We start from the raw sequence: 27,435 nt of genomic DNA, 5'->3' as shown, positions 1-27,435 counted from the left end.
TAATTAACAATGTTTAATATTCACCTGTCTTAGAAAAAAATTCCAGTGTTTAACCAATCGTGGAACTGCTATGGTTTCTTAACATTCCTTTTACTAACTGAGAATATAGGTTTTGTTACTGTGTCTAAAGATTTATGTTGCAGTATCTGCACTAAATGCTTCTGCTCATCAAGTAATACAGTCCAAACATGCTGTCTTGAACCTTTGGTGGTTTATTGCTTCCAAATATCTGGTGAACCCCAGTTCTGTTCATAAAACCAAATCTGGTTCCATTAATGCGCATTAGAAAAATGGTTCATATTTTGTGAACACACATTCTCTTACTGTACAAAACAATATATTTTATGGCTCACATGAGTTTATCACAAACAATGGTAAGAGCCTGTTGTATTTATGTATGTATGTATGTACAACATATTTTTGTACACTTAAATCTGTACAGATTCTTCTGCACTATATCACATTCACAGTCTATACAAGCATCAAGAGTTTAAAAAACATGGCTGCAACACTTTTAATTCTTTAACCCTTAAATGTAAGCACCAAAACAATGCAGAGCCTAGATGCGGAAATACCGGTACATAGCCACAGTTTGCTGGGTGAGGAAAGCTTAATTCAACTCAAAAAAGGTTCCTATTAAATATATTGAAAAAAGTTTGCATTTACTGTTTTACATCATTTTGTGAAGTTAAAAATCAGCTAACTTGAGCTTACATGTTTCACATCAAACCTTTGTAATCATTCATGCTCAAGGTTAATTTGCAACCATCCTATGAAGCAGCTTTGTAACATTTGTCCCATGAAATATAGGTGAAGAAAAAAATTTGCACTGCTATTACTAACTTGTTATGGAAAGCTCTGTGTTTATACCTTGAAGCTTTCTCTCTCCTGTTCTTTTTCCTGAAAAGAGATCAACTCTTGAAATAACACTCCATAATGTCTATGCATTAAATAACCATTAGACATGACACCAGGTACTGGAATCATACTAGTCCAGAAAAGTTTTTTAGACTCAAAGACTTACCAATTTTTTTTTTCTGCTTTTTTATTGTTTTCACACTGTCACAAGTACAGAGCAACAAAATGAACTCTCTGCATTTAACCCATCCCATAAGGGGAGCAGTGGGCTGCCATTGTGCGACACCCGGGGAGTAGTGTGGGGTTAATGGTCTTACTTAGAGTGTTCAAGAGTGTCTCTGGATTCCAAGTGCAATGCCCTAGCCCAGGGTCGGACTGGGAAAGATTTTCGGTCCTGGCATTTTTCCATCTGCACCGGCCCACTACCATCAAACTACCACAAACTTTGCCACATACATAATGAAGATGATAACTGTATATCCAGACAGAGGAACTGTCCTAAGTAGATAAACGGGTTTACAGTCACCTTTAAACTGCATTTCATTTTTTTCCCTGTTACTTAGAAATAGGATATAGACATTGAAACTGCATCGTTATTGGATATATGAACAGTGGTAAAAAGTTGTCGCAATCTCAATCACAATGTGATCTTGAACATGTGAAGCTTTTTTTTCCGCTTTAAGTTTAACTAAAAATATTTGTTATATTAAGACAGCATAGTGCTGCATCTACAAGAAGGGATGATTAAATGAAACTAAGTGATTTTTCATTATTTGCAATTTATTTTAATGACACTAAAGGAAGAAAAGATTATCAGATTTGTCTTGAAAAAATTTATATTTTATTTATTTTATTTTTAAGCAACTTCACCATGCCATAGTTCAAGAACTGAAAAAAACTGTTTTATGTACCTGAACTAAAATAAAAAAATATGTAAATATAATCTGTAACCAATAAAAATGGCATGTGTCAATCTCTTAAGGTAATTCCAGGGTTTTTTATCCATTAATTTCTCCACTGCTGGTGAAAGAAATTCCATGTGACAGAGGGGATTTTTTTTTTTTTTATTAAACAAATTTAATGTGAAAGTGGGAACATTAATTAGTTGGCACATCAAATGTGTTTTCAAGTGCAACATGTTATTCTGTGTGTTCCTCAAAGCAAATCTGTGAACAACTAGTTCACACTCTTAGTGAGACGTTTACATACACCCTTCACCCTTTATTGGATAGTTAAATGTTGCATCTAATAATGATGCGATAAGTCACGTACTTTCATAAATGTCTTACACATATGTCTGTTATGCACATACTAAATCTGAGAAAAAAAAGTGTAAAATCAAACAATAACTATCAAATCAAACTAAATTATCCTAGTGGTTTCTAAGCAGGACCTCCTCAGCTTGGTATCAACTGCTGTCACGGTTGCCTAGAGACGGATTCCCTTGACCAATAGTGATCTCTGTTACCCAGATACACCTGATTCTTTACCACTTCCTAAGTAGGAAATTCTTTAAAAGTACAGATGTGAGAGGAAAGAAGCAAATCCCTGGCTGAGTGATGTCAGTGGGGATAGGGATGAGGAAATTTATTTAAAGGAAAAGTCCAGTCATATTCAGAATACAAACTTCTCAATGTACTTTAAGTATGAAATTATTACATACTTTTCAATAAATTATAAGTGTTTTGAATTAAGAGTAATTTCATTTGAATGTGCTTTACCTGAGACATCTGTAGACATATTTGTCAAAGAACACTACTGCCACCTACCGGTTTGTCATGTCACTGTGCGGTATCGGCTGTTGAGCAAGTACCAGTGCTTCTTTGCCAGAACGCGCTATTATCCATGATGGCGATGACAAGTACACTATGCAAAGCAGTGAGTAACAGATTAAGAAAGTGTTTCTTCTCTGGCTAGAAGTTCAATGGAAAATCCTCCCACCTCAAGTGGAAGGTGAAATAAATTTTTTTTATTTTTTCACTTTTACCCGTTGCATTACAACATCTAGCTGCCATGCACAAGGGCATTGTCAGTTTAACTATATCTCTGGTGAATTTCAATAGTGAAGTCTTCTGAAAATCTTAAATTCTTAAATAATCATTGTTCATTGCAGGGGTGTCAAATAGTTCCCACAGATTTTGCTTGTAAAGGGGGGGGTGCACTGTGACGTCACCGCAAATGTATTAGATTTAGGTATACATAATGACCCATTGGTTATTCCTTGCTGACCGGACTTTTCCTTTAATATTTCATGTTGGGATCTTTGTGAACAGAGGGCTGTTCAGTCAGCTGGACAAAAACATTTTAGACACATAGCAACACTGAACCCCAAGTATTAGTTAATTATACCCTGACCATTTCTTAGAATGGAATATTATATCTAGTTCTATTTGTTATGTGGAGTTTATTATCATTTGTTTAATAAATAATCTGTATATTAGCCAATATAATGGCCATTTAAGAGTAATCATAGTGAGAGTAGGAAAATAGTACATCAAACATGTGTTTGGTTTCTACAGATTAAACAAAGGACAGTTACTGCCATGTAGGCGGCAGACGAGTTTGCTGCTTGTTCTGTAGCTCTCATACAGAAGTTTTTTGATGGTGTTCTGACAATATTTAATATTTAGTATATATTTTAAAAGTTTTTAAGTACCCAATATACACATACTGACCACTGCTAAGTGCTATTGTGGTAGGTTATACAGTAGACATATTTTAAGTTGTTACCTGTGCAATAACTAAATGATGTTCAGACACTTTATTATAATTTACACATTGTTTTATGTATGATATATTTTAGATATTACATATATTATTTTATAGGGAGGAATGTTATTCGATTCATTTTCAATTGCTAAAATTTTAAGCTTTGTTTGGATAACTTCATTTCCAGATCACCTCTTTACTATAAGCAGACTGTGGGCGTTCCTTGTTTTTATACGTGAAAGATGACAACCCTAACTGAGAGCACTCATGCTTACACAAACATTAGTGTCATTAGTATGTCTTTGTCCTTTCACACGTACCAAAAGTGGTATACAAAAGCCCACCCAGCACGGTGTTGCAGCCTTACATGGAAACACACAAAAGACTCTGCGTTTAACTCCTCACTCTTCAAAGCTTAAGCAGCCAAAACACCCCATCATAAAAACACTTGCACACAGGTGCAGCAGCAAAGGGTGCAGTAGCCTGGGGAAAAAAAAACAACCTTTTATATGAAACTTAAGAAATTTGGCAAGCAATAGAGAAACGAAGAGGAGAAATTAATTCATAAAGAGAGGACGATAATGCTGAGAAAAGAGTGTAGGAATGGAGGGAAGAGTAAAGAGAAAGACATATTGGGTGTATATAACACATGTATATGAAGCTGAGCAGTAACCCAAGGGAAATTCAGCTACACAGTGCAGTTACTTTGTTGAATGAATATTCATGATTAGCAGAGAGAGGGTGGTAGGTTCATGGCATACTTTTGATGTATTGCTAATGCAGACAGTGTGCAGGGGTGTTGCAGTATTTCCTACAGAATTACATTGTATTTGAGGCAATAGCTGACGTTGTTGGTGGGAGGTGCATGTGTACACAGAAGGAGGTCTGATACGCCAGCTGAATGGCAGCCCATTTCCTTGCAGCTCGCAGCAAAATCAACTCCAACTTCGAGCGAGTGGCCTTTGTCCTGGACGTGCATAGTTTTTTACTCTGACTCCACCCTTTCACTGAATTTCAGGGTCTAACCATGTGATAATGCTTCCCTTTAGATCGTAGTGTCCACAAATTATAACAGAAAGAATATTTAGTACAAAGATGAAAAGCAGATAGAAGGAAAGTGGGGAAATTTAGAATTTTTAAAAAATCTTAAAAATCATCCCCCTTTTTAAATGACCATGTCCCCCATACCATCCCCTGTGACATTTTATCACTGAATGTGTAAATTTCTATTACATATTCACAGTAATGGCAATAATATTTCTCTTTTCAACATTTGGCAGGCTGTGTGCTTATGAGTAGCCTGACCAAATTACGGTGGCGCAGTGGGCACATGCGATTTTGTTTTCAACCTCAGAGGCGCAACCAGCGGAGCAGGTGACGGTGTTCTGAACAGCATCAAGGCCAAGGGAATGTGAAAATAAGGAGGGGAGGGAATCTTCTACAGGTTCTAGGCTCTTAGTTGCCGAGATCTCCCTCCCCTGCTTAGTTTGAGAAATAATGTGTTTACAATTATGCAAGTTTCACCACAAAATCATACCTGTTCTCTGTGATTGGCGACAGTGGTGTTGGATGTAGGATTGACGGTTCAAGCCCCGACTCCAACTTTCAGTGTTGTTGTGTCCTTGGGCAAGACACTTTATTGTGGTACAAATTTCATACGTCTGGGACAATAAATGTGAAAATAAGGAGGGGGGGGGGGGGATCTTCGGCAGGTTCCAAGTTCTAAGTTTAACAAATAACGTATCAGAAATGATCCAGAATGCTGTTGATAGCAAAATGGGGAATTGGCTTCCACTGAGCAGGGAATTTATTCATTGTACACTGACTGTAGCAAATCGACTGAAACGTGTCTCCATACAAGTAAAATCCTATTAACTCAAATTTATCTGTCCACCAAAACTATCAATTTTAAGGCATCCATGTATAAGAAATATGAAAACATTAAGAATATGTTTAAAAATTCCCTTTTTGTTCATATTTTTCAATTCCTTTTCTCAGCAATGGCCGTGAGTTTAGGGCGATGCAAGCTCCCGCGACAGGGGAGGTAATTCTCGGCAGGCAGGTAACTCTCGGCACAACATGCAGAATGCCTGTTGTCCGATCATGGTAAATAGTTTGATGGACCTGTTAGACTAGTTTTAACTCATTCATTGCCAGCATGTAGCCTAGCTTACTTTAAATTAGCCAGTAGAAGCAAAAAATAAAATAAAAAATACTCTAAATTAATATTTGAAAGGTGAGTAAAATTATTAGATTTTATATAGGCTTATTTCATTTTCACGCTAATTTGAATGTAATTGAATTTTTAAGCAGTTTTTTTCTGATTTTCAAAATTATTTCAGCTGTTTCAATTTAATTGAATTTGAATAAAAAAATACTTGAGTTTCGTGAGGTTTTGTTCCAAATCTTAGTAGATTAATTGCCAAAAGATTTTCCAAAGTAAAATCAAAGAACTGACCTACCATGACTTTGATGCTGATCCCAGTGGGAAATTTGTCCTCTGCATTTGTCCCTAATTATGCAGGGGCAGTGATAGGCATGCCAGGATATATTGTTTAAAAAATAAAGGGAACACTCAAATAAAATGAATGAAATATTCTCATTTAATATACATTGAATGTGCTGACAACAAAATCATACAACCTATACCATTAAAGTAAATACATACAACCTATTGTAAGGCAATGAACAATATTGTTTTTTTTATGTAACTTTCAACCGATGGGGTGATTTAAGATAAAAAAGATATAGAAAAATATCAGGCAGTAATATAAAAAAAACAAAACAATACACAAATATAAATGTTTGCAGTGGTTCTCGAGTTAACCCAAATTTAAATGTCTCAAACTTCCTTTATTTTTTTTCTTTCTTTGGCCAGGACAGGCCTCTGTATTTCAGCCAGAGATGGATTTCCCAGAGGAGCTACTGCTTGCTGACCTGCAGTACTTCAATGACTCATTTTTTCACCACAACTTCAGCAGTGGCAACAATGGGACAGATGCGCTGCTGCCAACAGGCGTGAAGGTCACCATTGTTGTGGTCTACATGATTGTCTGCGTCATTGGCCTTGTGGGGAATTTCCTTGTTATGTATGTCATCATCAGGTAAGTTGAAAACACCTTCTACATTATAACTTTTGAAAATAAATCATCAAGCTTCCAGAAGTTATTAATAATTACCTTGTGCAATTTTACCAGCAGATTATGAATATATCAAATAAACAGAACTAGCAGATGTGGTTAATTAATTAATAAGTCATTCAATTCAAAGGTAGAACCAATTAATAATTATTAGTCAAATAATTATAACAGACATAGCTTTGCAAACACTAAACACTACTTAGAATAAGCACAAAGTAAAAGAAAGGCTAATAAAAAGTGGAAAAATGGGGTCTAAGGGTTCCTTAAAAAGGTCTCTAAGGAATGTTCAAATTTTAGGGGTAACTGGGTTAATGTATTTAAGGGTTTCCTTTAAGATAGCAGCAATTAAATGTAAATAACAATTGAAAAAGACTTCTTAAATGCAGTCAAAACAATGAATAATGAACAATGACACACACACACACATACATATATATAGTGTCCAATTCTTGAATACTTGTCCAATTCTGAATACAGCTACAAGGTATAGGTGTTAGATTAATTTTGGCATGGTGAGATGGGTATTTTAGTTCCTATTCCACTTTGTATGCACGCAAAAAGAACACAGCCAGGTCGCTGCCACTTGACATGTTAATTCTAACTCAGTATTGATAGAGAAAGCACCCCCATCCGTTTTGTTTTAATGTTGCCCAAAGTCTTTCTACTATCACTAAGGAGGAAAAAATGGTGCAGGATCAAACTCTTAATGTCACAGAAGTATCTTGAAAATCTTAATACATTTAGCTTTAGCTGAAATTGATTACTGCAATTAAGTCTTCACGGGCCTTTTTAAAAAGTCTGTTAAAATTTTAAAATCTTTGTATAAAAGTTTTGATACTTTTTGTATCTCTACATTATTAAAAAGTATCAAGCCATATCTATGATTACTTATACTTACTGATAATACTGATAAGCACTGTATTCACTTGGTGCTGGTCTGATTTCAACAGCTTAGGTATAGCAAATCTTTATTTTAAAGTACAATTTATTCTTTATTTTTAAGGCTGTCGGTAGCTGAAAAAAAAGATTTGTAAATAGCTGATTGTAGTAGAACTTTGTTTAAATTCACCACTACAGTTTTTTCCCTACATCTGTGTCAATGTATAGGAAGTCAAACTAATATAATTCTCTAAAATATTTCTTCCAGCCCCAAGAAACCTTAGCTTACATGTTCTTGTGTAATGAATAATTTTAGCTTGACTGTATTCTCTGTCAACTTTGAACAACCACCAGTAGCAATGTCTGTTAACATGAAGATCAGAGAAATAGCCTTTATTTTTAAAGAATGACATGATGAATGTTCACAATCCGCTTCCATATGGTAACAAGCTTAATCACACAATGCCACTAGATGAATAGGCTGTGGGTTCTACACTCATTAGCCTTGAATTCCTGCAAAGAGTCATTGATAAATATCTGTGTGTTCAATGAATGTTTCCCGCTTCACAGCTTTTTTCTGAGGTTTGCACAATGTTTCTTCACAGAGTTGCTCAACAAGCAACTTATTTGTTCCCCAAATTTCCAGGGGCATTACAGTCTGAAAGGGTCGATGCTCATTCTTCTGCTGCTTTTGCCTTAAAGGCAAATACAGTTGTGTCAGCTGGGGATCCCATGCACTCTCTCGTGACACTCCAAAAGGAAAAATAGGCATTGCTAATATATGATTGGATTAAAGAGATTCACTTTTCAAAAAAAATATCTAACTTGTGCCTCTTCCATACAAATGTGTAATTGCTCATTTAAGCCGTGCCTAATCAGTGATGCCAGCTATGTAGCACAACATCCTTGTGTCTTCCAAAAAAATGTTTAGAAGAAAAAATTTTAAGAGAGAAGAAGCATTTTTACCTCTACTAACTAGCCCAGAAACTTAGTTCATTATGATTCTTGCCTTTTTGGGATATTTATAAGTGGTAAATCTTTGTCCTGGCTGTTGTCATGGCTTTGTTGATTCAATTTAGGTGATGTGCATCACTCAAGTACACAATTAATTTATCAGTAAATTCAATATAAATAGCATATTATTCGTAAAACAGTTAGACAGATACCAGTTAATGTGTATGATCTAGGTTTCAAGGCTGGGAAAATTAATGATTGGTGAATTGTTTCTTGAAATTCCAAGTTTTTGTCATGACTTAGAACAGAGGGACATGGTAATCAGGCACGACAGACAGTGGGATTACTCAAAAAGTATTTATTAAAATAAACAGTTCTGTGACAACAGCTGCTAGGACATCTGAAGTAGATGTCCTAGCAGATAGGATCCAGCCGGTGAGTTGCTAACAAGATGCCGGCGGGAGCAGCCCAGAGTGTCCTAGATGCTGCAGAGAACATGCAGGAGTCCGAAGCCAGGTCAGGCAAACAGTTTAGAACAGGAACAGGCAGGCTCAGAGATCCAGGAGTCCAACCACAGTTCAGGCAAACCATTGAAATGGGAACAGGCAGGCTCAGTGGTTGAGAAGCAGAACAGGTCAGCTGAATAGGTCTTGTTCTCTCTGGCTAGAAAGAACAAGAATAATCTGGCCCTGATGAGTGGATGCAGGCACCTGACAAGAGTAAAAAAACATAAGCAAGAACAGCTGAATATATTTTGCTGTTTGGCATATAATGAAGACAAAATGACTTTATCAAAGACAAAAAACATGCAGAAGTAGAGCAATAATAAGCTTGATGTAATATTAAAAAACTCATGAATATATATATATATATATATATATATATATATATATATATATATATATATATATATATATATATATATATATATATTGGAATATATTTGAGAGAATATAATTTACTGGTTGATAAATCCTATATTGCTAGCTCCAGAAACATCATTTAAAGGACAATATATTTTTAGAGATGTATTCTAGAATGGTGGTGGGTATTTACACACCCATAGAGCTGCTACATGAATCAGATGCAGTTTTACTTGCTGCTGTGTGTACTTGAAAACATCTAGGTATAATCTCAGACTCACTGCGGGCAGAGGATCAGCTTAAGGTTTTGAAAATAAAAATGTAAAAGCCCATCAATATAAAAATAAAAATGTATCTAACAATTTAAGGTGTGAGCATTTTAAGACTGCTTTACCTGTTTAGGTCAAATTGTTGACTACTTGTTCTTTAACGAATTCTTATTCCTTTTATGCAGACATTTTTTTTTTTTTATATTGTTCTGAAGAATTAATGATCATCTTATCCTCTTACTTATCAGAGAATTATGGAGCAAAACAATGTTAACTCTATCAACACAAGTTAAATCTTTTGTGGGATATTAGCTGTTTTAAGATTATTTTGTAAATTTTTCCAATTAGTAAAACAAACCAATATACCAAACTCTGTTGAAAAAGAAATCAACTTTAGTTTTCCCTCGCTTAGATAGTTTTTATTTAGAATTCACAATACAGATTAATGTGAGTCATTTTTATTAAGCAGACTTAAAAAGGCACCACTTAACCTACAATATAATGTACTTGGAAAACATTATTTCTTTTATAGTGACACAGCAGTCTACCTGTTTGAGAAAGATTTTGTTTGAATAAGTAACCCAAATAAAACACTGTGGGGGAAAAAAAACAATTCTCTTTTGCACAAAAAGTATGAGATTCTAAGAGGGCAACTGAAACGATTTATCCCAAAGATATATACTGTAAAGCAGTATGCTGGTGAATATTTTCAGTCATCCCGGTCATAATCATTCCAAAAAAGTAAAAAAATAAACAAATCGATTGGACTTGGTTTCCAAGTTTTAAGATGTTTCATCCAGGAAGTTTTTCAATTCAAAATATCAGAATGAGCGTTGAGTTCTAAACTTTATATAGTAGCGCTAAAAATTGTTTTAGCTTAGAAAACATGCAAATGCAAACCCTTTCCTCTGGTTTAATTTGCATGTTTTATAAGCCAAAACAAGTTTTAGCACTACTACAAAGAGTCACTCAATCCCTGGTGAGAAAGGGGGTGCTCAGCTTGGTTCGCATGGTGCGGGTCTTCAGCCTCAATCTAACTTCTCGGTTAGTCATCCTCTATGCAAGACCACAAGCAAAATGACCCAATCATGAGTTAACTGTATACTTACCACCACAAATTGTCTTCTTTCTCCAAACCAGCTGAGTGCAAATGACAGGCTATAGATTTGCACAAAGCAAATTTTGCTATCTGGTTATAACTTTTGCTCTTTGCTCGATTTGTCACGATATTCATACCTGTGTAACACATGTGTTCTCACTCAAGTATGGTCCTAGCAGCATGTTTCTTTGTAGGGACAGAGCTTTTCTGATCACGCAAAGTGTTTTTTGAACCAAACATTACAAAACAGCACACATCAGTTTTTATTATAGCAGGGCCAGCGACTCACAGTAAACACTCTCTCATTCTGCCTTAGGGGTTTCCAGGGTAGGGTTTGTTTTTCTTTTTTTTTTGGTTAGTAATTTCTTTCTCCAAAGTGGTGTGTGTCCCTGTGGTTCGTCAGTGTTTTGCAATGGCCATGAATCACAGCGAGATGTCAGGGTCACAGAGGCTTTTTTATTTAGTTTTAAATATTTGGTACATTTGCACTGGTGGGACCTCAATCTTACCATTGAGAAACTACAGTCCATGTGTGCTTACATTTTTTTTTATTTTATTTTTACAGATGGCAGGTGCCACAGTTTTATTTTTATTTTCATATTTACAGAGGAAAAAAATGTAGACTAAAGGAGATAAGAATAGCTGATGAGAAGTAAGGCCTGAAAGTCCTAAACATTACTCAGTCATACAGCTATGTGTGCATGTGCTCATCCCCTTCTCCAAAAAAGTATTAGGAGCTATTACAAACACAAGAGGAGTGCTCTGGCTGGCGAGGATGAAATCCATTACTCAGCTATGACCTGTGGGTGGCTTCTGTCAGCTGTGCTGTTATAACATTCAGTGTGATTCTAATGCAAACAGTGTAACAGTGTTCTTGCTTTCTCTGAGGGATAGCAAAAATTCTTTCACACCCTTTCAAAAAACTGTAGTTATTTTGTTTGTGATTTTGCACCTCTCTCGTCTAACCTTTGCCTTTTTTGTTAAATTGACAGAGGTTCAGAAGTTAACCAGATGAGATGAACTCACAGCGCTTTTGGACAGAGATATTTTTTACTGAAGTCAGTCTCAGCTGGTCATTGACCACTCACACCAGTGACCCCTTGACTCTTTCTTTAATGGTTTGTCCTGTAATGTTGCTGTCTCTTTGAATCACTGTTTTTTCACTACTGCCCTCTTGTCTACTATTTTTCTTATATCTATTACCAGCTTAACAGTCGGGATCTGGTAGTTCAACAGGCTTAGCTCTATATTCTTAAACACTCTTGGTTGTTACCGCAAACTGTATTCAGCACATATGACCAAAAATTATTGAGAGAAAAAAAAGGAATAGGTGTTATGGTGTTATGGTCTTCTATATCATGGATAGATAGATCTGAGAAGCAAAGCGTTGCAAGCAGCATCTCACTTTGCTGCCATGATTAGTGCTTCCTTATTGTTCTTCAGGTTACTTCTCTTTATAAATGATGTGTACATGCCAGACATGTTCACAAGTCATTTTTTGCAAGTCCAAGTCAAGTCTCAAGTCTTGAGAGCTCAAGTCCAAGTCAAGTCTCAAGTCTTGAGAAGGCCTGCCGCAATAATCAATTAATCGCACAAAAAATTCTAATCACTTGATTCATTTAAAAAAGTGCAATAATTTTCATGCTTGCTTGTTTCTCCTTGTGTTTTCATCTCCGTCACTGAGACGGTATAGCTTAAAGGTCGCTATTATATCTATGGAATTATCATTATCTTGAACTGCTAAATGAAAAATACAATTAAAAAAGCACACGCAAAATTTTTTCCAGATAAATTTTGCATTTTCTTACAGTATTTACCTGACATTTGTGGTTACAACTTTTTCTAGTTTTAGCAGTAAATGTCTGCTCTTTTATTGAAAATGAGGACTGTGGAAAAAAAAACAATCACAATCCTGCCGTCCACGTACTGTTGCGTCAGTGACGTCAGTGTGTTGCACAGGGAAAAATATGGTTTATGGTTTTCTTTCATTTTAATGTTAGTTTTATGCTTTGTATGTTTGGAGAAGCAGATATGATTTGTTTTTCTTTGTATTTTCTTCTTGAGCTTTGCATGTTTTGATGTTTCTTTTTTATATGATTGTTTTCCTTTATTTTAGACTTTTGAATTTTTCCTGCATGTTGGGTTGTTTTGGTTTGTTTTTCACTTGTGACAATCCATGCGCACTGGACTGAAGTAGTTGTCTGAGGAGGCGGAGTGCATTAATTGCGCTGCGTAATTGCTGCGCTCAGGTGTGAGCAAGGGCTGATTAAAGCCGACATAAAAGGAGTCTGAAGGAAAGGAGAAGGAGAACGGAATCTGCAGGTGACAGGCATATATCTTCCGACGGGGTTTTGGCGCGTGGATGCTGGATGCGCGTGGATGCTGGCGTTCTCCTTGCTTCTCTTTTTAGCTGGATCGGTCTGGAAAGGGGTTTGGCGAGCCAGGGAGTGGAACAGTGCTGGAGGGCCGCAGAGTCAGCTGTGGATCAGCCAGTGGGTGCTCCAGGCTGATCACTCGCACCAGAAGCAGCATAACGAGCGGAGCCCAACTTCCAGCCTCTGATTTTTAAGGAAAACTCTTGATTTTTAGGTTTTATCAGGAGAAGAAAAGGACTGTTTTATTATGCCACTTTTGCTGTGGCTTTTTGTATAAATAAAACACTTGAACTTGAGTGCTTCACGGTTTGGGTCTTTGAGTTTTTTTTTTTTTTTTTTACCTCTTCTGTGTGCGGTTAAGGCGAGCCGAGCGGCGATCAGTCAAGTTAGTAAAACAAAAAAACACTTTAAGTGTTTTTACACTGGAATAAAATATTGTTCACAAGTCGGAAATCACGAGTCTCAGTCGAGTCTGAAGTCCTTAAAATGCAAGTCTAAGTCGAGTCTGAAGTCATTAAATATGCGACTTAAGTGCGACTCGAGTACGAGTCACAAACTCGAGTCCCCATCTCTGGTACATGCTTAAAAATTTGAATCCTTACCTAATAGTTTCTCCAGGTTAATTGTAAATTTTAAAACCAAAACTGTGTTGCAAATTTATTTGAATTTTTTTTCCTTTTTGCTAACTCCAAAAACCAGAATTTCATGGTTTTAATGACCTTAATACCAGTGGCCGCTGGTGGAGTTTTCTCTAAGGGGTGCTATAATTTCAAAATAGATGTATACCAAAAACAAATCAAACGTTTACTGAGTTATCACACCAGTATATTTATATGAATGCCAACAACAAAAAATTATAAAAACATTTTATTAAATACAAAAACCTAATTTCATTTACCGGTACAAGTTTAATTTTTGTTCATAAATTTTGCCCTTCTGAGGCTTTGTGAAGGCAAATCTGTGATTTGCATTGTCCATTATGGTGTCACAAACCTTAAACTATAATGTACCAGTTTCATAATTGAGAACCTATTACTCAGCTTTATATATTTTTTTATATATAAACTATTTTCTGAGAATGTGTTTAATTAAGAGCAGCTATGAAAATTAACAAACACCCAGGAAAAGTAAACTGTACAATATTATTTTCCATGCGAATTCCAGGCTGTTCATGCTTCTTTAAAGATTAAATATTTATCATGTACATATCAAAAATGTATTAGTATATTTTCAATATTTTAGTTGTAAAATTTAATCTTTATTTTCTTTTATTATGTCTTAATCAAGGTCATTTGCCAGCTGCCACTGCTTAAACGCATGCTAGTTCAGAGGCCATTGTTGCAGGACTTTACTGTTACTGTTGGGTGAAAAAATACCTACTTCTAATGTAATGCATGGACTTGGCTACCAACTTTCTTTTCTTTCTGTGTGGTCGCAAACCCACAGCTCTGTAAATCACAGCACAGGCGCTGTGGTTTGGACCACATTAGTAGTAGTAGCTATACAGCTAAAAGTAACCAGATATATAAATTATGCCATGTTGGCTCATGCTGGACAGACTTAAGTAGATAATACACAAGACACGTTACAGAGTATACAAGTGACGACTTTCCCATTTGATGACTAGATATTTACACTAGCAGCTTAAAAACTGCATTAAATGCACAAGTTTAGATTACACTTTGCCCAAAATAGATTGAAAGTCTAATTCAGATCCATATCTGCTAAGTTTGGTTAAGAATAAACAGGAAAACAACACTGAGATTTAAATCAATTAGTGGATTTTTAGTTGTGACTCCAAGCCAAAAAAGTTAAATACAGTATCTGATTCTAACATGATGAGCAAGACAGGCTTTAAGATGATCAGAATAAATTATGTATCATTGATAATTTAAGAACTTACTGAGTTTGGAGGTAAATGTTCTCCAGGTGATTAGTGAGGTTGCAGATCTATATGTCATGGTGTCATGGTTGCTAGGTGACCAAAGTAAGGCTTAGGTGGCTGAAGGCTGGAAAGTTTCTATTCCCAGCTTATCACTTCTGGCCTTCTTGTTTTTAACATCCTCAGAGGACCCGGTCTGCATGGGTTGGGTCCTTAGGAGAATGCAGCCCCTGAACTAAGAGCATTCTTTGCAGGCTTCTGGTGTAAACTTCTGTCTCAAAATCATAGACTTAAGCCCTGATGCTTACGTCGGGCCCCCAGTGCATTTAAAGCAATTTTGACTTTCTAAGATGTTAAAGGGCATTTACAGTTTCATAAGAAAAGGGCCCCTTCAGATCACATATCTCTTTTTAATTCCATCATGGATATGTTGAATAATAAAATTAAACTGTCAAAAATTCAGGAGGTTGCAAGATGGTTTATTACATCTAAGGTGCTGCTGGCTTCACCTTCCTCAGTTCAGGTCAGTGTTCATGTCTGCATAATGAAAAGAACTGACTAGAAAATGGTATCTGTTGGAGACTTATAAACCCAAAAATCCTGCTGATTGAAAAATAAACATGAAGCTGTCTCACATTTGCCAAAAATGATCCACAGGAGTCTGTTAATGAGATAAAAGTGGAGCTTTTTCAAAGGTGTGTGCCCTGAGGATCTCTCGTTTTAATTTCCATAGCCTCACTGACAACTCTTTGAGCATTGAATGCTTACCGTGTTTACTGCTATCAGAATGAAATGAGAGAAAAAGAGAGTTGTAACTTTCAGCAGGAGCATTCCGCAGTGCAGATGTGTATCTGAGTCATAACAAGATGCATAAGCAGGGATTCCACTGTATATGTTTATAGCTGCTTTGACAAAAGCAAGCACAAAGCATATAAAAGCCTGAAAAAAAGGCTGTGGACAGCTGGGGCAATGCATAACAGGTTCGAGTTGTGTTCCAAAAGGGTTTTTTCTTCTGCTTCTTCTTGAGGAGGAAACAGCAGCATGATGGGGATCCTGTTAGAAAAAAGGCTCTGTTTCCATAACAACAGACAGACCTTACAGTATAGAACATAGCCAGCCCAAGGAATCACAATAAAATTCAGCCAAGGGAAAACAATACGCAGGTGAGAACATAAGAAAAGTGAAATAGAGAAATCTAGGATGATTTTCACAGAAGCATCCATTGGAGCAAACATCTCATGTGATGCTTGTGTTTCTTAAGTTAAGACCAACTCTGTTTTGCTTTAAATTTTGAGGAAATCCCAATTTTACTATAGGGATGTGTTAAAAAAGCTACTTTCTTAATATACAGTGTTGATAGGGTTTTTTAGTTGAAGAAAACCCCTATGTCAATGAGAGTGAAAAGATGCTCTAAATCAGGCCTGTCCAAAGTGGTTTTCCTGCTTCAGCACAGCTGATTTCCATTGATAACTGATTAACAAGCTTTTGCTGAACTAAAATCATAATATTCAGCTCTGCTGTGGATGTGTTTCAATGTTAATAGTGCCCTATACCTTTATACTCAAAACGGGTTCAGGTCATACAAAATTTCACCAATACACAGTCAGACAGTTTAGTCTATAATTTGAAATTAGCACCATACATAACATTCTTCATTGTTAAGCATTTATATGTTTTTAGGCTGACAAAAGTTGTGCAGTATGTGGATTTGCAACAAATGTGTTCTAATGGACTAAATGAGCCAAGAAAAATTGGAGTTGAAGACAAAGGAACAAGTCAAACTAAAATGCATCACCCATATTATTCTGTCAAGAGTTTAATACTGGGAAAGCATAATGGTGAGATTCATTACTTATCGCAATGTACCTTTATTTTTCTTTTTATTGATAAAAGATCCTAAAAATGTTCTTTGAGATTGTGGGTCAATACTCTATGCAGACCAGTTATGTCTTAAGACAAAGTCTAAACACATGCAGTCATTGAATTAACATTTAATGATTTGGTGGTGGGATTTAAAGCTTTTGGGATTATATATACTTTAACCTGCTTTAAGGCAGCTTAATACCTGTAGTTCATTTGAATTCCACACAGTAGCCATCTGGAAAGGCTACTGAGGAAAGTGTTCTTAAAAGTGAGGAACATTCGGTATACTTCTCAGAGGTGATTGGGTAAATAACCAAGTGGCACCTGACTCCAATGGTGAGCTTTTAGCCAATTACAGCAGTAGTAGTAGCTGTGATGTATCAGATTCTTGATTTGTTTCACAACTAGTTGAGTCAAATGACAAATCAAACTTACCAAATCCAGTCATGAGGAAGATGCAAATATCTTTCATGTTCATAAAGGCATAAACCATATCCTTTTGCTCCTTTTTTAAAAATAAAACTAGTTTTTTTCAGCTTAAACCGGGTGCAACCATATTTGTTTTGCCTCAGCCCTCCACCTCTGGTTGACCTCACACTTGCCACTGGATTTAATTTGTTTGAAGCGTTTCTGTATTTTGTGTAAAGCATTACCTTCTGCCAACATGTATTTCAGGGAGTTTGTGAATTCACAAATCTTACATCTTTTTGCATGCAAGGTAAAATATAGTGAGTCAGGGTAGGAAATCAGTTGAACTGCAGCAATTAATCCAACCTCTTTTATAGCTTGGTGTGGTTGTGTATGCAGCCTTGCAATTGGTATTTTGGGTTTAGTTCTATCAGCCCTCTGTTGTTTATCTGAATACAGAGACAACATTTATAGTTTGGCACAGAGCCAAGGAACCAACTGAAAAGGCAATTAAGCACAGATGGCCTGACAAAGAGCTATTGGATTAACAAAGAAAGAGTTAAAAATGCTTTTACAAACTTGTTTCTGGTTCCACCGCTCATTAGGCTGTTCTTCAGAGGTCTTCATACTCCTCAATCATGTTGATTAATGGTTGTCCCTATTTAGAAAGAAAAAATAAGATGGTCCAATGTCTTCTAATATGATTTATTGTTCTTGTTTCATTTTTTTTACAGCATACAGGGTTTTCATTATCACTCTTAGGATGAAATCTGTTCACTCATTAGCTGCTCCTTCATGCATCTCAAAGAGTAACCATAATGCAAGCTGAAACTCTCTCCTTTTATCTTACATGACTGGTAACAATCTAGCTAAAATTATAATAATAATAAAATTGTTAGAAATAAAAATGGGTCAATGAATCTGAGATGACACTACCTTTACTGGGAGGGCAGAGTTATCTGAAGGTTTGAAAAAGGAGGGAATGGCTGGAGCCTAGCAAACTAAAACTTGATATTTGCCTCTTCAGGCTTTCAGTTAAATTTGTGTGTTTTTAGCAAAGCCTGATGAAGTATAAGTAAAACATAAATGTAAGGTAATACACATGAAGTAAAGTTATTTAAAGAGATAATACTATGACAACCACAAACTCAGTAACCATTAGAGGAAGTGTTATGTTTTTAAATCCTCCATTTTTATTCTTTGTTTTTATGTTTAGAAATAATCTTTTGGCTGATTTCTCTTAGGATGCAGTACCAAGTAACAAGCCATGATTTACAAAAAAGTTTAAATGTAGTGCCTGGGGAAGTGATAGATATTAAAGGGGTAATGTGATTTCATGTTTTTGTGTGTGTCTAATTTAGTTTAATGTCATCCGTGTTTTTGTGCACCTCTCCTCCCATATCCCTCTGTGTTTGTAATAGTTATCTGATGGTAAACAAATACTGATTACTGCATTTGCTGCATGAGTGACTATCGTGCTTATGTGGGAATCTAAACTTGAAAGCAGTCATTTTATTTTGTTATTATTGAAACGGTAAAGGATGCATGTTTCTGCAGACGTTTCTATCTTCACCTGCTGATAAGCTAGCCTCCCTCTGTGTCAGTGTATATGTGTGTGTGTGTGGGGGGGCATGCATGCCACAGGGTAATGACTGTGTCTTCCTCCTTGCTAATGACCATGGTGAATTATGTGGCCATTTACTATGAACTGCAAATGAATCCCTCCCTACTGAGAACAGAGACTGTCAGATTGTGTGTGTGTGTTTGGGGAGGTGTCTGTAGTGTGTGTACGTGGACACCAATTATAGCTGGTTGTCACATGACTTCTCTGTATGAAACAGACACAGACTAATCTGCATATATTAAGGGCATGCATGCTCTTCATGCCCTTCCTGCAGCTCCCTGCTCTGACATGTTTCTCTCAGACTTTGTTCATTGGAATAACTGTCCTGACATCACTGTTAAAGTCTTAGAACTTTATGAAAACAATGAGCACAACAGTATGATTTTTATTTAAGCATAGAACAAAAAAAAAAAGAAAAGAAAACAGGGAACTTCTAAAATATGGATTTCACTTCTAATCATGAGTAAAATCTTTCTACTTTAATGGACAATGTAACTTTATGTGGTAGAGTTAACACTGAAAATTCCTTTACATTTTTTTATGTATAGCAACATTTAGGGTTCCGGTATAAAGAGAATACAATAAAGTATTTTAAACATTGGTAGAAGCTAAAGTCGTAGAAATGCAGAGGCTTGTGTTCAATTTAAGGTGTAACATTCAGACTTTCAATCATCAGTCCTTTATACCTTCTCATTCTCTTCAGCAGATTTGTGTCTAGCTCCATTTGTCAAGAGACTTTTGCACTGTAACACAGAGACACTGAGGAAAAAAAGCTCTTCATACACACTCAATAATTTAGGTTTCAATATAGCCGGTTTAAAGACGGTAAGAGAAGGTAATGAAGTTGAAGAAAAAAACATATATAACAGAGAAAATGTACACAAAAGTTAAAAATACAACATCAACATCATATACTGTAGTACGGTCATATTCAGAATTCAAACTTCTGAAAGTACTTTGAAAATGCAATTATTACATACTGTTCAGTAAATGATAAGTGTTTTTAATTAAGAGTAATTTCATTTGAATGTGCTTTACCTGAGACATCCATGTTTTTCAAAGAACACTACTGCCACTTACTGGTTTGTGACATCACGGTGCGATATCGGCTGTTAAACAAGTCCCAGTGCTGTATCTGGTGTTTGTCACAACGCGCTATTATCCACGTCATCTTTAAAACATTCTTTTTCCAGATGTTGGCTACATATTACATGTTTTTTTCTCTGGCAAATCCTCCTTCTTCAAGTTGGCAATCCAACGATGAACCCGTCCGTGGAGGATCAGGAATCGGAAAGGTGAAAGAACCAATTTATTTATTTTTTTCACTTTTACCCGATGTGTTATAACATCCAACTGCCATGCACGTGGGAATTGTAAATTTAGCCTTAGCCTTGCAAATTTCAATGGTGAAGTCCTCTCGAAATCTTAAATAAATGTTGTTGATTGCAGATGTGTCTAGTAGTTCATTGATTTTGCTGGTAATGAGGGAAGAATGGCGTTTGGCTTACCACACCGTGACGTCAATGCTGGAAGATGTCAGGAGTGAGGTGTTACCATATTTGAGCAGAAATGGCCGCTCCCAGACTCTAGGATTGCGATGAAAATCATTGTTTTTATTTTTTTACTGATTAACACTAAATTCATTAAATCACATCAAATTACATCAAAGATTAATTTTAGGTATAAATAATGATCCATTGATTATTCCTTGCTGATCTGAGTTTCCTTTAAGACATGGCCGGTGAACAGGATTATGCTACAACCAACATAGATTTTGTAAAACCTAGTTTTTGATCTGTAAAATCTTAAAACTATGAAAACCCCAAACTGCTGATTTGTTATTTTAACATTGTCACTGTATTAGATGGAGTCTTAATTGCATTGAATTGAATTATTCAAAGTGATTCCAAATTCTTTAGGACACACTTGTTGATTCGAGAGATTGATATGTGTTTTTAAAAACAGCTATAAAGAAATCTTCTTTTAAATATTGCAATAATCCTGCCTTCATCGAGATTTTGACAGTGATTAAAAAGGTTAGATTTTTTTAAGTGCTTAAAAAATTTTGTTTTAACACACTAGAGAAAAAGCCATCCTTAAAAGTCCTTAAAAACTAAGATATAAAAAATACAAAACATAGAAAGGGTTATAAGTGTTACTTGTAGCAGCTGAAGAACGTCTCTAAAGAGATGTAATTACCAGATTAACTTTAATTTTATTATTCAAAGCATAATCATAATCATGATTAATGTCTTTACAATACTTGACAAATGCCCTTCCATTTTACGTTTTAAAATATGAAAGCAAGACAATTTTGTTCCAAGGTTTCCTAAACGGAAAAAAGGGATGCTGAAAAGAGTTCTTTACAGTATGATATATCTTTAACTTAAAGCAAAGAAAAGCAGCCTGAAACAAGAATGATTCTCATTGTACTTGTAATCATTTTAGCACGCAGATGGGTTGAAGTCCAGATTTGGTAGATGGCATCCAACAATCCACAAACCATGTTTTCTTCACCCCCTGTGCTAAGTTCTTTGACTCGTGTGCTACCCCAACGTCATGTTGAGACATAGCATTGACTGTGTCCATCCATCCATCCATCCATCCATCCATCCATCCATCCATCCATCCATCCATCCATCCATCCATCCATCCATCCATCCATCTTCTTCCGCTTATCCGGGATCAGATCGCGGGGGTACCAGCTTCAGAAAGGAGGCACAGACCAGCTCCTCTGGGGGAATCCCAAGACGCTCATTGACTTTGTGGTACTCACATCATTGTATAACAAGCTTTTACAGACCATGTAAAAATGTCCTTGTAGCTTAGGAGAAAGTCCAGATCGTTTTAAGTTTCTAAGAGAGAAGAGGCATTGTTTAGCCTTCTTAATGCGGTAGTACAAGTTCTCCGTCCAGGAAAGTTTCGAGGGGCTGTGATTGCCCTAGAGCAATACCTTCCACCTGCTTATAAAGGGGTGTCTCCTCTTTATAAGCAGAGGAGTGTGTTCAGTCCTTTTAGACCTCCTTGGTCTTCCTGGTCTTATAGGATATTACTGGAGCACTACTCTAAAGGAAAGTTGTTTAAAATTTGAATTTTTACATGGTAATAGAAATTAATATATGTATACCTACCGAATACACAGGCTGGAAGCAGTGGTAAATTCAGACTCTAACAGGACTACTGTGCATATTTATAGACTATAAAAAAGAAATCAGGAGCCAGAGTATACAACCTGAAAAGTTGTGTCTGCTGACAAGAAAGAGTAATTGTTAACAGCCTTACTTACCTGACAGATGGCTTGGATACAGCACTTGCAACATGACTAAGCAGCCAGTTTATTCAAACCCAAGGTGCTGTTTCTAAGATGCGTACCAGAACAAGAGCAGAAGCACCATCTGTGAATCTTCACAGGAGGCCACAACATTAACTCTTCAGCCTCTACAACAGGAGTGTGCTATACAAGGACGGTGGTCGAGCATGTTAAACCAATCTGGTTCCAGACATGAAACAATAAAGACAAAACTACCAGTTGCTGTGAAGAAGATACAAGATTATTAATTATAACTGCTCACATTGTAACTGCCCGCAATAGACAGGCTATTAACACATTTTTACTGATAGACTCATTTATGGCCTTCACGTTTCACTGCTGTTTCAGTTTGTTGTGCTGGTTGCTGTTCAGCTGGTTCTGTTAGCTCCATTTTTCAGACAGAGTTGTATATACTGCTGGTTTCAAGTACAGAGCTATGTTAGTTTATCATTTACCTATTTTTATTCTGAAGCTTATAAGCTGAGAAGACACTTTCCGTCTGGCCAGTCATAAAAGTAGAAAGTTCTTAAAGGTATACTATGCAACCGGTGTTGATTTTCCAGCGAGGCTCCCCCGAGAGGGCGAAAGTAAAAGTGCACTGTAGTAAATATGCTCAGCTATTCTCCTGGTTTCTCCGTCAAGCCAGGCGTGGTTGTTTTGAGCTCTGTCCAGAGCCCTTTTCCTCTTTCTTGACTGCTCCGACATGGGCTTTCGCTGTTTTCTCGCTGGTTCCGCCATGATAACTGCACAAATATCGCCACTGCGCTAGCAACGAGCATGCCTTTACTCTATGCTTGTTAGCATTTGCTAACAAGCATAGAGTAATTCTATCCAAGTTCCAAGTTACCTCTAAAATTATTGGCCTTAACGTCCTCTGAGAAAAAAAAGGAATTGTAAATTCTAAGACCAGGAATTGGACCCTTTAAACTTAACTACGAAAGAGTAAGCTGTAGAGGAAGACATTAACAGAGGCCATACAAGAGAGAAAATAACAAGCATTTATGGCTTCATTGACACGGCTCTAGCCCCTCCATTGTCTTGTTTAGGTCCTTTAAGTCTTCTCCTGTAATTTTTTATCAATACTTGGAGAGACTCTCTGCAGACATTTATAGCCACATAGAATCAGTTTTTAGTCTGAAGCAGAGCACTGAGTCCTCCATTCAGTTACATCAGCTTCCCTGCAGTTTTAGCTTTGATAGTGACTGATGGATGGTCTTAATCTTTCATGATTGCAGTTTTTTTTTTCTTTTCTTTTCTTTGAGGGTTATGAGGCTAGCGTGAGTTAAAACTCTGTAACCCTCAAGAGACAAGCAGGAAATAGAGCAGGGATTTTTCAGAAGAGCGATGATGTAATTAAACTGACACGGGTTTAATCATTCTCTGTTTCCTCCTGTCGTTATGTGTCATGTACAGGTTATTCCTTATTCTGTGTCTTTAATAATAAAAAAATATGCTTTTAATTTTAAGTTAAAGAACAGCATTGAGCAAGCAACATCATGGAGACCAAGAACAAAAGAAGGCAAACATGGGAAAAGTTGGAGACAAGGTTAAGGCAGGTTTAGGTAATAAAACAAAAGCAATCTTATTTATGTCTAGTCTGTTTAAAACAAACCAGTATAACAAAGGTTGTACTATTTTTAGACAACATAGGATTTCAATATTGCAGCTAATCATTGTGGTTTGTATTATATAAAATTATTGCATAGATTACAATTTACCCATATTACCATCACGCACATCACTACCTGAGCTTTCTGATCTTAATCAACTCGATCTATATTCTATTAGTGGGTACTTAAGACACAGTAAAAGTCCATCTTGATGGCAAAATAGTCAAAATGTGTTGTTGGAAAGCAGAGTTTTGGCATATGGCAGCATTCATTCTTTAGCCTCTCAAATATTGCTTTAAAGTATTCTTTTACTTCTTTGTTTCGGACCAATGAAGCTAGCAGCGATAAAAAAATAAAGCTTCTACTGATGCTGTGATTGGCTAAACTGGAAGGCAGGGACCCAATCAGCACGAAGAATTGCACTAAATGTCCTTTGCTCTCTTTTGCTCCTTTTCATTCAAATTCTGATTAAAAACTTTCTGTTGTTAAAAATTACCCTGTTATTAGTTTGGTGTTTGTATCGTTAGCTGTCAATAAAGCAAACATTTGAGCAATACTGTCCATATCCTTGATGGAAATCAACTCTCAGTAGCGTTGCAACACATGACAGAGGGGAGCAAAAGAGCAGCAGGGTTAAACAGGATGGATGGGTGTGTTTTAAGTTTGGCTGAGTTGGAATTGACAATTGGAAGGAGTTGGAAGGAAGATTTTTAGGGGATGTTATGTTCTCACTATGCAGAGGTAGACTACAGTAGCAGCTTTCTTCTCCAGCTGCTACCAGCTGCTTAGTGGCTGTTGTGAGTAAATAAGGTTTTAGTTGAATGTTTGTACTTTTTGCAGCCATCTGCTTGAGATGTTAACACTTTACAAGCTTAAGCATTTGATGGATAACCAACTTTGCATCTTAGATCTGGATTAGACAAGGCAGAACAGCAAAGACAAAAATAGTTTTTTGGGTCGAGTCAGATGAGTATAAAGCATAGAGCACCTTTCAGATTTTTGTTGTACTTGACTTTGAAAAGATATCTTATATCAGCTACATGACTTTCTGTCTATGGAATTTGCAGACATTTTGATTAATCCTGAATCTTCCATCATCATGAGCATAAGCCCTGACTAGCCAAGTCATTATCATTGCACACCCTTTCTGAGCTGAGCTTAGAAACTGCATGTTTGAGACAAAACTTTTTGTACTTACCATATTAAAGTAATTACGTTTTGATTTAATTTAATATTTTTCAAAATGAGTCTATAGATGACAAGTGTCATGTTCTGCTGAACACATGCAGAACACTCTCGACAACAGGGATCAGTTAACTGTTTATTTGATTTAACCAGAGAAAATGGAAGCAAAGGAGACGACGAGGGAGCAACAGCACCACTTCCCGTTTGACTTCTGAAAGGGAAGGTAGGTGTAGGCAGGAAAGGCGATAAAGTGAAAAGTACACTGAGGAACGTGAGCTTACCACCGGATGCGGCAACCTAACCGGGGGGGGATGGAGCAGACTCAGCGCTGATAGTTGAAATAGGTGGCAGGTGTCTCAGTGACAAGTTGCGTGGGCTTGAGGGTGCTCCGAGCAGCGCCAACCTTCCTGAGATCCGGGGCAGCAGGAGAAACCAGACTGGCTCGAAACACCTTGCTTGGAGCAGGGAGAAAGGGAGGACCTAGTGTTGACTCAGAACTAGGAATTGGCATGAGAGGGACCCTCCAGGAAGGTGATCAAGAGGAAAACCTGGGAAACAAACACAGAAGCAGAAATTAGCGATGGGAAGTCACTTCTCAGTCGAGAGACTGTGGCCTTAGGCGTTCCACTACGGGTAACACTCTGGCGTCCTCCTGCTGTCCGTATGTTGCTCTTATAATGCGATCAGACGCAGGTGTGTGCCCCGCCCACCTGTCAACTGCAGACACCTGCGGAGAAAGCATAACCGGCAGAAACTGCACGGCTCTGTCGGCTGAGTCCTGACAACAAGGTCTGTCAACATTAAGAAACACTCTCCAATGCAAGTACCTTTAAGAATAACTCCTTTTTGCCATGAAGAATCTAAAGAAAGTTAAAAATGTATTCATTGGCTACACTGTGGACAGCCAGTGCATATATCTAAACACTTGACGAGTCAAGGACAACTCTAAAAGCTGTTCTTTTTTTTTTATTGAATATTTTTGCTGCAGATTTGTTTTCTTTTTCATTCATCCTAAATTCTTTCCTAAATGGTTTCTTAAAATGCAATATTCAAGATTCTCAAATTATAATGTATAATTTTTTCACTAATGAATCATATAATTGCACTTAAGTCTGTTTTCAGTTAGAATGGTATTAATTATGTTAACATTTTATACAAATCAGTACATGGCCCAAACTATTATTTTCATATATTTACAAATAGTGTCTCAGTAATTAATCCTTTATTTAGACTAAGCTCTATTAGGAGGCTTACAAAAGAGGCATGGCTTACAAAAGTGATTAATTAAGAGTAAAACTGAAGGGTATTTGCGGATGGTTTGTATTTGGCTATAAAAAAAAAATGTCTACATGTTTGAATGTTTTTGCAGTTGCTTTGAGAACAGCATTGAGGCTTGCAGCAGAGTATTGTGATGGGGCAGGGAGGGGGCTTCTGTATCAACCTCCTTTGAGCTCATGTGTTTTCTAAGCTGTTTTGCAGCAGATGTTCCTGCTGCTAGTGATGATTTTGGATGTGTTTAGCTTGCACCATTCCCAAGTTAGTTACCACCCAGGGTTTGCCAGCAGAATGCTCCTTTGCATCAAGTAGTGTATCGCTACAAATGTCTGTTGTTTGTTGAGGCTGATAGAAGTTTATTGATGCTCTGCATTGTCTCTGCTTTGTATCTTTTTTATATTATGTTTATTTTCTCTTTTCCTCCATGTTAAAGGCGACTGAATTATGCTCATTACAGCCTCACTGGTGTAGGCTGAGCGAGTGAACCTGTGACTTAGTGAACCAGAAAACAGAATGAAGAAATAAAAAAAAAGAGATCAGATGGTGGGGAGAGGAAAATGAGCTGGAGTGGGAGAAGCTAATTTCTTTTTTTGTCCCTTTATCCCTCATTATCTGTTAAAGCTTTCATCTTTGCTGTCTTTTTTTAGTGTGTACGTACTTTTTTTCCTCCTTGTTTTTTTCTTTTTCATTTCATCCATTTTTATGCTTCATAAATGGGTAATGCATTCTGTGGATCCTCTGATCGGCCCTCATGTTTGTGTTGGTTTGTAGTCAGTGTGATTTACTTATAATAGATGAAATACCTAAATGTTATTAGTGAAGCTAAATTAATGTCTATTTAAATATCAGAGTGTAATATCAATTTAATTAAGAACTGCTTTATTATACTTGTGATCCATCCATAGTATGTAATAACTTTAAATAAAACTTCTTCATCCTATCCCTGGAGAAGGGTACATCTGAATGGCAGTTCATCCTGTGGCGTTCAATGATCGTATACTTTCAAAAATTATCGTAAACTCTTTGATCATATGTGAGGGTTGTAGCTTGGAGGTTCTCACCTTTCTCCTCCTCTCTATCTTTCAGTGATTTAAGGATTTGAAGTCAAAAAAAGATGTCACAGGAGATTTTT

The 27,435-nt window shown here is 36.6% G+C and overlaps 1 protein-coding gene across 2 annotated transcripts in view; it reads left to right on the top strand.

The window, feature by feature from the left end:
- The window catches only part of oprl1 (opiate receptor-like 1), a 114,829-nt gene that overhangs the window by 7,945 nt on the left and 79,449 nt on the right, over nucleotides 1–27,435 (top strand). The window contains exon 3 of one of the 2 annotated variants that reach the window (XM_038309401.1): nucleotides 6,451–6,671. In XM_038309401.1, coding sequence (XP_038165329.1) covers nucleotides 6,472–6,671 — 200 coding nt within the window. In that variant the 5' untranslated portion in view covers nucleotides 6,451–6,471. Of the gene's footprint in view, nucleotides 1–6,445; nucleotides 6,672–27,435 lie in introns of both variants that reach the window. The other variant, XM_038309400.1, reaches the window with a different exon arrangement.

The sequence above is a fragment of the Cyprinodon tularosa genome, unplaced genomic scaffold (assembly GCF_016077235.1).
Source record: "Cyprinodon tularosa strain WSP-4 unplaced genomic scaffold, ASM1607723v1 ctg66, whole genome shotgun sequence".
NCBI lineage: Eukaryota > Metazoa > Chordata > Actinopteri > Cyprinodontiformes > Cyprinodontidae > Cyprinodon > Cyprinodon tularosa.
The sequence above is the reverse complement of the archived record's forward strand: the minus strand, read 5'-3'. Positions and strand labels throughout refer to the sequence as shown.